This window comes from Symphalangus syndactylus, chromosome 18, assembly GCF_028878055.3.
Source record: "Symphalangus syndactylus isolate Jambi chromosome 18, NHGRI_mSymSyn1-v2.1_pri, whole genome shotgun sequence".
Taxonomy (NCBI): Eukaryota; Metazoa; Chordata; class Mammalia; order Primates; family Hylobatidae; genus Symphalangus; species Symphalangus syndactylus.
Genome location: NC_072440.2, coordinates 67948549 through 67961529, shown reverse-complemented (window position 1 = coordinate 67961529; position 12981 = coordinate 67948549). Strand labels below are relative to the sequence as shown.

Sequence of the window (12981 nt, the reverse complement as noted above, 5' to 3'; positions counted from 1 at the left end):
GCAGCAGACTGAAGGTTAACTATTAGAAGAGCAGAGATCCTGAGGTTGGGAGTTCGAGACCAGCCTGACCAACATGGTGAAACCCCATCTCTACTAAAAATACAAAATTACCTGGGCATGGTGGCACATGCCTGTAATCCCAGCTACTTGGGAGGCTGAGGCAGGAGAATCACTTGAACCTGGGAGGTGGAGGTTGTGGTGAGCTGAGATTGCACCATTGCACTCCAGCCTGGGCAACAAGAGTGAAATGTCTTTAAAAAAAAAAAAAAAAGCGGAGATCCAATGATCTTTGAATGCTCAGCCGAGGCAAGTCTGTTATGCAGAGGTCAAACTACCCACAGCATAGATAACCCCTAATCAGGGGAGATGTGAGATATTGACCAACTGCTCATGTTTACGAAAAATAACTTGCTATACATATTTTCTGTAGCGGGGGTGCAGAGATCCACCACCCCATGGCTGTCTGAGAAATATCTTCTGTTTGTGAGTCCCTATGAAATGTTGCCTGCCTGCCTGCCCGCCCGCCCGCCCGCCTGCCTTCTCTCTCTCTCTTTTTCTTTCTTTCTTTCTTTCTTTCTTTCTTTCTTTCTTTCTTCCTTTCCTTTCCTTTCCTTTCCTTTCCTTTCCTTTCCTTTCCTTTCCTTTCCTTTCCTTTCCTTTCCTTTCCTTTCCTTTCCTTTCCTTTCCTTTCTTTCCTTTCTTCTTTCCTTTCCTTTCTTCTTTCCTCTCTTCTTTCCTCTGTGGCCCAGGCTGCAATCTACTCGGCTCCCTGCTGCCCACGCCGCGGACTGCCTGGGACTGGCTGGGACTGCCGGCGCGCGCCACCGCTGCCTGCTTCTTCTCCTTTGGTTGCAGGCACGCATTCGCCATCTTGGCCACGCTGGTCGCCAGCTCCTGACGCCGACTGCTCTACCCGCCTCAGCCTCCCGAGGTACTGGGACTGCAGATGGAGTCTTGCTCACCCGGTGCTCGCTGTTGCCCGGGCTGGAGTGCGGTGGCGTGGTCTGGCCTCGCGGCAGCCTCCACCTCCCAGCCGCCTGCCTTGGCCTACCAGGGTGCTGGGATTGCAGCCCCTGCCCGGCCACCGCCCCGTCTGGGAGGTGGGGAGCGCCTCTGCCCGGCCATCCATCGTCTGGGAGGTGAGGAGCGCCTCTGCCCGGCCGCCCCGTCTGGGAAGTGAGGAGCGCCTCTGCCCGGCCGCCCCGTCTGGGAAGTGAGGAGCGCCTCTGCCCGACCACCCACCGTCTGGGAGGTGAGGAGCGTCTCTGCCCGGCCACCCATCGTCCGGGAAGTGAGGAGCGCCTCTGCCCGGCCACCTATCGTCTGGGAAGAAGTGAGGAGCGTCTCTGCCTGGCCGCCCCGTCTGGGAGGTCTACCACGGAGGCCAGAAGCAATGTGGGGGCTGGACATGGTGGCTCACGCCTGTGGTCCCGGCACTCTGGGGGGCGAGGCGGGTTGATCACTTCGGGCTAGGAGTTCGAGACCAGTCTGGCCAACTTGGCGAAACATGAAAAATACAACAGACAAACCAACTAACCAACTCAGTGACAACAAAACAGGTCTACCCTGGAGTCATACTCTAATTTTTTCTATTTTCCTCCCTTTCTGATCCTTTATCCCACTTTCTTTTTCTTCCTCTTCCTTCTCCCTCTTCTTTGTCAAATAGAGGATTGAGTTATTATCACTGATCCATATAAAGTCCCTCTCTCATTTATTTTAACTCCCACCCCCCATTTCTATTCCCCGACTTCCCATGTGCAACTTTCCTAATATGTTTGATACGCATCTTTTTGTTTGTATGTATTTTTAGAAAATGTTTGTTTTTGTGTGCAAAAAAAATTAATTAAAAAAAAAATAAATGATGAGTGGATAGCAAAAAAAAAAAAAAAAAAATGTTTCCTTCTGAGAACCTAGATTTGTCAGCTTTTTTTTCTTCAGCCTCTTGGCTCCTTCAGCCTTCAGGGGTAGGTTTGCATGTAGCTGCTCACTGCAGAACAGTCTTATATAACAAATAGATAAAGAACTCTTGGCCAGGTGTGGTGGTTCACGCCTGTAATCCCGACACTTTGGGAAGCTGAGGTGTGAGCATCGCTTGAACTCAGGAGTTCAAGACCAGCCTGGGCAAAAAAGCGAGGTCCTGTCTCTATTAAATATAAAAATAAGGCCAGGTGTGGTGGTTCATGCCTGTAATCCCAGCACTTTGGGAGGCCGAGGCGGGTGGATCACGAGGTCAGGAGATCGAGACCATCTTGGCTAACACGGTGAAACCCCGTCTCTACTAAAGCTACAAAAATTTAGCCAGGAGTGGTGGTGGGCACCTGTAGTCCCAGCTACTCGGGAGGCTGAGGCAGGAGAATGGCATGAACCCGGAGGCAGAGCTTGCAGTGAGCCGAGATCGCGCCACTGCACTCTAGTCTGGGCGACAGAGCGAGACTCCATCTAAAAAAAAAAAAAAAAACTAGGAATGGGCTCAGTTAAATGGTTCTGTCTTGACATCTTTTATGCAATAAAAGCTGGAATAGTAGGGGCATGGAAAAGCTAGGAGCTGGCTGGATCTCTCTCTCTTCAGGTAATCTCAGGGTTTATCCATGTGGATTACCTTTGTGGATCAGTTTGGTCTTCCTCACAGTGTAGCCGCCTCAAGGCAGTTGTACTGCTTATATGACAGCTCGGTACTCCAGCTCAAGTGTTCAAGTGAGCAAGGTGGAAGTTGCATTTTCTTTTCTGACCTCGAGTTATGTATCATCACTCCTGCATTCTGCTACTGACAAGGATGTCACAAACCTGCCTAGGTTCAAAGGGAGGGGACTTAGAGTCATCTCTTCATGGATGAATGACAAAATAATAGAAAACCATGTGGAACAGCTGGTATTGTTACAGACAGCTTTGAAAACACAATCTGACACATCCTCTTTATCTCTCTTAATGCTTTTTGCCAACGATTATTTGATCTAATTTTTTTTTTTTTTTTTAAGATGGAGTCTCAGTCCGTTGCCCAGGCTGGAGTGCAGTGGCGCGGTCTCAGCTCACAGCAGCATTCGCCTCCTGGGTTCCAGCGATTCTCCTGCCTCAGCCCTCTGAGTAGCTGGGATTGCAGGTGTGAGCCACCATGCTTGGCTCATTTTTGTATTTTTAATACAGACAGGGTTTCACCGTGTTGGCCAGGCTAGTCTCAAACTCTTGCCCTTAAGTGATCTGCCTGCCTCAGCCTCCCAAAGTGCTGGGATTACAGGCGTAAGCCACTGCGCCCGGCCTCATTCATGTCTTTTTATGGCTTAATGGCTCACTTATTTTTATCACTTTTTATATATGCAATATTTCATTGTATAGATATACCGCAATTTGTTTATGCATTCATTGAAGGATACCTTGGCTGCTTCCGGTTTTTAGCAGTTACGAATAAAGTTACGAACTTTTTTTTTTTTTCCAGACACAATCTCGCTCCATTACCCAGGCTGGAGTTCAGTGGCACAGTCTCAGCTCACTACAACCTCTGCTTCCCGGGTTCAAGTGATTCTCGTGCCGCAGCCTCCCGAGTAGCTGGGATTACAGGCACATGCCACCAAACCCAGCTAATTTTTGTATTTTTAGTAGAGATGGGGTTTCACCATGTTGGTCAGGTTGGTCTTGTTCTCCTAACCTTGTGATCCACGCGCCTCGGCCTCCCAAAGTGCTGGGATTACAGGCGTGAACCACCGCACCTGGCCCCTTCTTCTTTTTTTTTCTGATATGGTTTGGCTCTGTGTCCCCACCCAAATCTCATCTTGAATTGTAATTTCCACTTGCTGAGGGAGACACCTGGTGGGAGATGACTGGATCATGGAGGTGGTTTCCCCCACGCTGTTCTCGCGATAGGGAGTTCTCACAAGAGCTGATGGTTTTAAGTGTGGCACTTCCTCAATCTTTCTCTCTCCTGCCGCCTTGTGAAGAAGGTGCTTGCTTCCCCTTTGCCTTCTGCCATGATTGCAAGTTTTCTGAGGCCTCCCCAGCCATGCACAACTGTGAGTCAATTAAACCTCTTTTCTTTATAAATCACCAAATTGCAGGTATTTCTTTATAGCAGTGTGAAAATTAATACACTTTCTTTTTTTTTTTTTTTTTTTTTTGAGACAGAGTTCCACCTGCCTTGGCCTCCCCAAAGTGAAAGTGCTGGGATTACAGGTGTGAACCACCATGTCTGGCCTCTCTTTTCTTTTCTTTTCTTTTCCTTTTTGTTTGCTTTTCTTTTGATAAAGATAGGGGCTCACTATGTTGCCCAGGCTTGTCTCAAACTCCTGGCCTCAAGTGATCCTGCCACTTTGGCCTCGCAAAGTGCTGGAGGTTACTGCACCCAGTCACTGCACCCAGACAATTATTTCTTTCATGGACCATGCCTTAGGTGTTGTATCTAAAAAGGCATCACCTGTTCTTGAAGTTTTATAGTTTTGTGTTTCATAGTTACGTCTATTTCAAGTTAATTTTTTGTGAAAGGTATATGTCTAGGTTGATTTGTTTGTTTTACATATAGACATCCAATTGTTCCTGCACCATTTGATGAAACGTCTTACTATTACACTAATAGTGTCTTGCTATTTATCTTCACTTGAAAGCAATGTGTGTGTGTGTGTGTGTGTGTGTGTGTGTGTGTGAAGGAGTCTCGCTCTGTTGTCCAGGCTGGAGTGCAGTGGCGTAATCTTGGCTCACTGCAACCTCCACCTCCTGGGTTCAAGCAATTCTCCAGCCTCAGCCTCCCAAGTAGCTAGGACTACAGGAGCCCACCACCACGCCCAGCTAATTTTTGTATTTTTAGTAGAGACCAGGTTTCGCCATGTTGGCCAGGCTGGTCTCGAACTCCTGACCTCAGGTGATCCACCCACCTTGGCCTCCCAAAGTGCTGGGATTTCAGGCATGAGCCACTGCGCCCGGCCACTTGAAAGTAATTTTAAACTCACAGGCACCCTAAAAGGGTCTTGGAGACTACCAGTCATCCAGTGACCACAGTTGGGAACCAATGCTCTAGTTGATGGGATTTTTTTAAATGATTTTCTTTATCTTTGCTTTCTCTTTCTCCTTCTCCTCTTCCTCCTTTTCTTTCTTTCTGTTTTTGTTTTTTGTTTCTCCGAGACGGGGTCTTGCTCTGTCACCCAGGCTGAAGCACAATGGCATGATCTTGGCTCGCTGCAACCTCCGGCCCCCAGGTTCAAGCAATTCTCCCGCGTCAACCTCCCAAGTAGCTGGGATCACAGGCACGTGCCACCATGCCTGGCTAATTTTTGTATTTTTAGTAGAGACGGGATTTCACCCTATTGATCAGGCTGGTCTTGAACTCCTGACCTCAGGTGATCTACCCGCCTCGGCCTCACAAAGTGCTGGGATTACAGGTGTGAGCCACTGTGCCTGGCCTTAAAATATGATTTTAATATATATACACTTTTAATCACTAAAATAGATATTTCATATAGAACCAGAGTTGTGTATTTGTTATATCCATTCTTCTCATGCCATCTTCATACATACAATTTTATTTTTCTCTTTTGGGTTAATTCTTAGGCTAGTTCTCGCCAAGTCAGCCTAAAACCACCAGAAACAAACCCAGTTGTTGACTTATTCCAATGCGGGAAACCACCCAGCAGAGGAACTGCAGTGATCTGGCTGAACAAAGGGAAAGGTTATTAAAGAATTGAGGGGAAGGGTGGAGTTAGCTGAAGTGTAAAGCAAGCAGTGTTTTGAGGCAAGCAGGCTCAAAGTATCACAGGGCTGTGTATGAAGGGTCAGCTTCAGGTCTGGACGGCAAAGTGGACCTAGAGTCTTGTTTCCTTGGAAACTATAAAGTTAAGAGAAATGCAGAATGCTGAGTCCAGAAACACCTTATCTGAGACTGCTTCTCTGTGTCAAAATGACATAGCTCTTCTAGGCAACAGTGGGATATTCTGTTCTTACTAATAGGATATCCAACAGCAAATTTCTGATCGCTTGTGATTTTAGGGGGAAAAATATAAATATCAGTAAAAAAAGTAGTAGTCACCCAAACAGCTGTAGCATGCATGGCCTTGATAGAAATGTTTCCTGTTGGCGAGGCACGCTGGCTCGTGCCTGTAATCCCAATACTTTGGGAGGCTAAGGCAGGCAGATCACTTGAGGTCAGGAGTCCGAGACCAGCCTGGCCAACAGGGTGAAACCCCGCCTCTACTAAAAATACAAAAATTAGCTGGGGGTGGTGGCGCATGCCTGTGATCTCAGCTACTCAAGAGGTTGAGGCAGGAGAATCGCTTGAACCCGGGAGGCGGAGGTTGCAATGAGCCGAGATCATGCCATTGCACTCCAGCCTGGGCAACAAGAGTGAGACCCTGTCTCAATAAAAAATAAGAAAAAATAAGAAATGTTTCCTGTTGATGTTGCAGCTGGCTTTAGAGGTCCCCATTATCCCAGTCTAATGGGAGCAAAGGCAGACTTTTACTTTCTCATTCCAAGCTAGTTTTCACCACAAATAGAAATCTTGATCTGGCCAGGTGCAGTGGTTCATGCCTGTAATCCCAGCTCTTTGGGAGGCTGAGACAGGAGGATTGCTTGAGCCCAGGAGTTCAAAAATAAAAAAAAATAGAAATCTTGATCTAAATGATGTAATCATTTTTGTTTTTCACATTCCCTGACCACATGACCTAAAATAGCACTATCCCTGATCAGTCACTCGATTTCTTTTTTTAATTTTACTTTATTTTATTTTTAGGACAGGGTCTCCTTCTGTTGCCCAGACTGGAGTACAGTGGTCTGATCTCAAATCACTGCAACCTCAGCCTCCTGGGCTCAAGTGATTCTCCCACTTGTAGCCTCCCGAGTAGCTGAGACTTACAGGCACACACCACCATCCCTTTTGTGTGTGTTTTTTTTGTTTGTTTGTTTTTAGAATCAGGGTCTCACCATCTTGCCCAGACTGGTCTCAAACTTGTGGGCTCAAGCAATCCTCCTGCCTTGGCTTCCCAAAGTGCTGGGATTACAGGCATGAGCCACCAGTATTTCTAATATGTATGGGAAATGTGCCGTCCTCCTATTCCTACTCCTCCACCCTCTAGCACTGAGTCCAGGTAGGTAGGCAGGGGGGTGTCTCTCTCCTTTACTTCGACACCCTCACAACCTTGGGGATCAGAAGTGACTCTCTGGAAGGATGCTGCTGCTTCTCACCAGAGGCTGACGATACGAAAGCTGTCCTCCATGGCCACCTCCTCCAGGCTGCCCTCCTGGAAATAGCAGGAATCATAATCGTTGTTACTGGAAACAGGCAGAGGGTTGGGGGAGCCAAGGCAGTCCCACCAAGGACCAAGGTGGCTCCATTGCACACACTCCCCTGAAGGTCCAAGCATGCGGTCTGCAGAAGTTGGGCTCCCCACTGTCCTCCCTCCTTCTTCAGAACCTCCAAGGGTGCGCCTCCTAGTGGCCACATCCAGCCTTTCTGACTGGACAACCTATCATCTAAAATTTTCAAGTACTTCCGTAAACAGACACACGTTGCTGTATTTATTTATGTCAAGAGCTTGGTTTGTGATAAGTCAGGCTCAAAAACAGATTGTCTTAAAAGAGTGAACCTTGGCAATCTACCATAAAATAATTGCAATACAGATTGTACATGGAAATGATTGGAGATATTTTAAGGTCATAGTGTCTTCACAAATTGATCTGAAAGGAAACTGTTAGAATGATCTTGCCTAACCCTCATCTCACATAGGAAGAACTATATTAAACTCAGAGAAGTTAAGTGACCTGGCCAAAGTCACACAGCCACCACTAGTTAACTCGTATACATTGATTCTCCTGTGGGGCTGGGCAGATGAGGAATCTTTTGTTCTCTTTCGTGTTTGCAGATATTTTTTTTGTGGTTAGTTTCCAAGTTCTGGCAAGTACCTCTGCTTCCGGTAGTTTTGTGTCTCAATTGATTCAATCTCATTCTTTTTATTTTATTTTATTTTTGAGACGGGGTCTCACTTTGTCACCCAAGCTGGAGTGCAGTGGTGTAATCTTGGCTCACTGTAGCCTCCACCTCCTGGTTTCAAGGGATCCTCCTGCCTCAGCCCCCCACGTAGCTGGGATTACAGGCGTCTGCCACCACGCCCGGCTAATTTTTGTTTTTTTGTAGAGACAGTGTTTACCCATGTTGCCCAGGCTGGTCTCCAACTCCTGGGCTCAAGTGTTCTGCCCACCTCAGCCTTTCAAAGTGCTAGGATTACAGGTGTGAGCCACCGTGCCCGGACTTAATCCCATTCTTCAACTTGTTTTGTCCTTTGCAGGAGGCTCCCAGCTCTTTCGGATTGGTTGAGAAAAGTGGCCTGGCTGGTCTGGTGCCAGCGGCACCCACCCCCCGCAACTGCCCAACTCCCCCACCCCCGCAATCCCCTCCCCCGACAACTGAGGGAGGCGGTGCTGAAAAACAGCTGACTCCAGCAGTGCTGCTCACGTGACCACTGCAGCTGCAGCTCCCTTTCCACTCCTTGTCCTGGGCTAGGTGGGCACTACCAGGGGCTCCTTCGGTAAGGAGTACCAGGTAGGCACCCTGTCCTGCCAATCCAACACTGGAACAGCTAGGGGGACAGCAGACAGGCACAGTCGGACAGACTTGGCAGATCAGACGTCAGGCCCTCTGTGCTGGTCCCGGGCTCTTTAAGCAGGAACGTGGATGGCCTCAAGATGTCTCACATGGTCCCACTCGCCCTCCTCCTCCCTTTGTTCCCTACCTCCAGGAGGGCTGCTCTGCCCTTCCTTCCTCTGTTCTTTGGCCTTATGTTCCCCGCCACCACAGACCTTCCCCTGCCCCACCCCTCTGCATACTTAGCGCATTGCAGGCGTGGAGGATTAATCAGTTACAGGAAGCTGCCTCTCTCGGAGTGGTGACTGGCTGTGGTCAGGACAGCCGTAGCAGGGCCAGCCCCAGGAGTCTTTCCCGATTCTTGCTCACTGCCCACCCACCTGCTGCTGCCATGAGGCACCTTGGGGCCTTCCTCTTCCTTCTGGGGGTCCTGGGGGCCCTCGCTGATATCTGTGGTGAGTAACTCGCCTCTATCCTGTGCCTCTTTCCTCCTGGGTCCTTAGGAGGGTGGCTAGGGCATAGGATGAGGGAACTTACCTGCCCTTCTGAGCTCCCATAGCAGCTTGGGCTTAGCTGGGCCTCAGCATTTAACACATCATATTGCGATTGATTATATGTCTGACTCCTCACCAGACAAGATCTCCTCCGTTAATTCAGTCATTCATTCACACATTCATTCAGCACATAGTTACTCAGCCTTTTCTGTGTTAGGCCCAGTGTTAGCCTTTGGGGAACATGCAAAGCATGAGACAAGTCTAATCCCTGCCATCCTAGAGCTTATATTCTAGGGAGGGTGGACAGACAAAAGAAATCAATGGTTAGGTGCTCCCACCTGAAATCCCAGCATTTTGGAAGGCTGAGGTGGGAGGATCGCTTGAGCTCAACAGTTCGGGATCAGCCTGGACAACATAGGGAGACCCCATCTCTACAAAAAATAAAAAAAATTTAAAAATAGCTGGGCATAGGGAAGACTTCCTGAAGACCGAGAGGACACATGGGAGCTGAGACTCGAAGGAAGGAAAGGAGCTGGCAGGAAAGGAGTGGGGGACACGCATTCTAGGCAGCAGGAAGTGAGCCTTCGGAGGTCCTGCCTGCTCCAGCTCTGTGCCCCAAGGGGTCTCTTGGAGCCCACTGTCTGCTGGGACCTGTCTATGAGTCAGCTTAGAGGCTCAGGGCTGCTCCTTCAGACAGGAGGCAGAAGGCAGGCTTGGGGACTTTGGGCTGCCCACGCTGCTTTTCCCCTCCTCTGCACCTAGGATTACGCTCAGCAATACACTTTCACCACCGTGGTCTCTTGTGACCCTGGGGAAACCCAGAGAGGTGGGTGCAGTCATGTCCAGGTGTCAAGTGAAGAAGTCGAGGGTTGGAGGAGCTGAGTGACCCGCTCAGGGTGCTCCACCTTTACCAGAGCTTTGCCGAACTTAGTTTTTAGAACTTGAAGCCTCGTTTTCTTTTTTTGTTTTGTTTTTTGTTGAGAGAGGTTCTCGCTCTGTTGCCCAGGCTGGAGTGCAGTGGCACGATCTTGGCTCACTGCAACCTGTGCCTCGTGGGTTCAAGTGATCCCCCCACCTCAGCCTCCCAAGTAGCTGGGGATTACGTGTGCATACCACCATGCTCGGCTAATTTTTTTTTTTTTTTTTTTGTAGAGACAGGGTTTCACCATGTTGCCCAGGCTGGTCTCAAACTCCTGGCCTCAAGTGAAACTTTTGCCTCGGCCTCCCAAATTGCTGGGATTACAGCCACCGCACCCAGCCAGAACTCCAAGCCTGTCATCTGTGTTCCATAAATGCAGTCAGACTCCTCAGGTCTGGGCCGAGGAACCCCAGCTCTTGGTTCATGTCTGGACAGACCCCAGGGGAGTTCTGGGTTCAACCAGCCAGAGCTTTCCCTCCTGGCTGATCTGGTCCTCAGCCTTGGACAGTTAGTCCATTAGCCTGACCCCACAGGAGCCCCAATCCCTTGGGGTCTGGGAAATCTTGAACTGGGGTTTGGGGTGTAAATATCTGCGCTGAGTCACTTAATTGCACCCAGCCTCATTCCTTTATCTGTAAAATGGGCTAAGAATGATCCCCTGCATTCCTCCTTGGTGTAGTACAAGGAAGGATCCCATGACACCTGCTCTCCCAGTTTAAAGTTCTGTATGTGTGTTGTGAAATTGACAGGGATCGCTGTACAAATGCTAATGCAAAGTGGGCTCCTGTGCTTCCTTTTCTCTCTTTTTTTTTTTTTTTTTTTTAATTTTGTTCTAGAGATGAGGTCTCACTATATTGCCCAGGGTTGGTTTCAAACTCCTAGGGTCAAGCGATCCTCCCACCTTGGCCTCCCAAAGTGCTGGTATTACAGGTGTGAGCCACTCTGTCTGGCTCCTGTGCTTGTGAATGTCAACAGCAATCAGCCCTTAGCTGGCAGGGCTGGGTTGGTAGGGTGAGAGCTCACCCAAGGCTGCTTTTATTACCCTGGGTGAATCTGCCTGGCCCCTTCCTTCTAAGGAGATTGCTCTGTGGTTGTCAGTCTCTCTCTTTACAGCAGGATCCTGATCTTTCCGTTTCTAACCCTGTGCTGACTCATCGTGCTGGAGGTGAGAGCCCAGGGTGAGGTCAGGGAGCTCCCTTGCGCATTTCAAGAAAAGGGAGAAGGAAAGAGAGGTGAGGAGGGGCAGATGACCAGAGAGACACAGGCTGGGAGAGACTGAGACAGACCTAGAGAGCCTCAGAGACATTGAAAGAGAGAGACGGAGAGATGGAGATAGACACCAAAAAATGGTTCTGAGTGACAGAAAGGGAAAAAAGCAACCCCCCAGTCTCTCCATTAACATCTGGTGAGAAACCACCCATGTGCTCTGGTCTGGGCCCACACAGCAAAGGATTATGTAGGGTTTCATGCTGGTGGATGGTCACCTTATAGCAACAGGTATCTGGGGCTGTCGGGAAAACAGACATGAGGTTGTGGGACCCAAACCCACAGGATGGAGCTGTGTTCTAGGAGCTCTGGTCCTCGCACCAGGAGGCAGCTGAGGCGTCTTGCAGCAGCTCCTTTTCTTAGTCCCCTGGGATATGGCACGGTGGAGGCCACCATCAGGCAGCTGGAGCCCAGCAGCAACTGGGAGGCAGTAAACAGGGACCGAAAGTGCAAGGTGCCTCAGAGGCAAACTAAGCTACCCTGTGCTGAGCTCAAGTCCCTTGGAACTATCCCTAAGGCTTCCGCTTCCAGGGTATTTCAGTATATTCGTTGGACAGTTTCGAATAAATCCCACAGCAACAGGTAAATGGTTGCAAGCTGTGACTGTTTTCTAAGAGCTCATCTCACAATCTCAGGTCCTCTTCATTTAAACAGAGATGGCAGGAAAAGCATTATTTTGAGATCTGCATGGAGGAAGTTCACCAGGCAGCCTCAGTTCACCAGCTGGAAGTCTGCGTTGTTTGAAAATTTGATGTGTAACACGTTCTGCATGTGGGCTGATGTTTTTGTAAACGGGTAGCACACACATTCAGCAGGACACCAAAGAGCGGGGGCTTTGCAGTTAGGTCCATCCTTGGCTCTACAGCCTTGTGTAAGACATGACACGACTTTGAACTTCTGTTTCCTCTTTTGTGCAAAGCAATGATGACAGTATCCACATCACAGGACTGGCATGAGGACCAAGTGAGATTGGGCAAGGTGCCCCGGCACACCCTGCAGCTTGGCATCCAGTCTCACTGTCACCGCTGATGGGCAGAGTGGTTGCCTGGCAGTAGCTTCCTCTACCTTCAGCCCACCACCTCTCTCGCTGGCTCACTCCAACTGCTCTTTTGGGATATCTGCTTCCCTCCTTTTCCCCTCCCACTGCCTTTCAGTGTGGCTGCATTTCCCACTGCAAGTTGGTGTGTGCTGGGTGGAGGTGGGGGTGAGGATATGTATTCCCTGGAGAAGGCCCTGGTAACGTCAAAGCACTTCTTTGCTGGTAACCTGGCCCTGTGACCTCACCTGTACCATTTTCTTTCCTAAGAAATACCAGAGGTGGACAGCCGTCTGGTAGAGAAGTTGGGCCAGCACCTCTTACCTTGGATGGACCGGCTTTCCCTGGAGCACCTGAACCCCAGCATCTATGTGGGCCTGCGCCTCTCCAGCCTGCAGGCTGGGACCAAGGAAGACCTCTACCTGCACAGCCTCAAACTTAGTTACCAGCAGTGCCTCCTAGGGTATTGCCGCACACTCTTCTTTTTCCATGTCTTGCTCCACATACTAAGAGACAGGAAACTTGGGTACTAGTTCAAGCCTGTCACCACTTTGTGGGCAGACCTTAGGCAAATTTTCTCCATCTATAGAATGGAGGGCCTTTCGCCGGGCGCGGTGGCTCACGCTTGTAATCCCAGCACTTTGGGAGGCCGAGGCGGGCGGATCACGAGGTCAGGAGATCGAGGCCACCCTGGCTAAGACCGTGAAACCCC

The 12981-nt window shown here is 49.5% G+C and overlaps 1 protein-coding gene across 4 annotated transcripts in view; it reads left to right on the top strand.

The window, feature by feature from the left end:
• TCN2 (transcobalamin 2) overlaps positions 1–12981 on the top strand; it is a 35153-nt gene that overhangs the window by 5892 nt on the left and 16280 nt on the right. For 2 of the 4 annotated variants that reach the window (XM_055253171.2, XM_055253170.2), the window contains exons 1-2: positions 8474–9009; positions 12540–12732. In XM_055253171.2, coding sequence (XP_055109146.1) covers positions 8946–9009; positions 12540–12732 — 257 coding nt within the window. In that variant the 5' untranslated portion in view covers positions 8474–8945. Of the gene's footprint in view, positions 1–8258; positions 9010–12539; positions 12733–12981 lie in introns of those variants that run through there. The other 2 variants (XM_063623592.1, XM_055253172.2) reach the window with 2 other exon arrangements.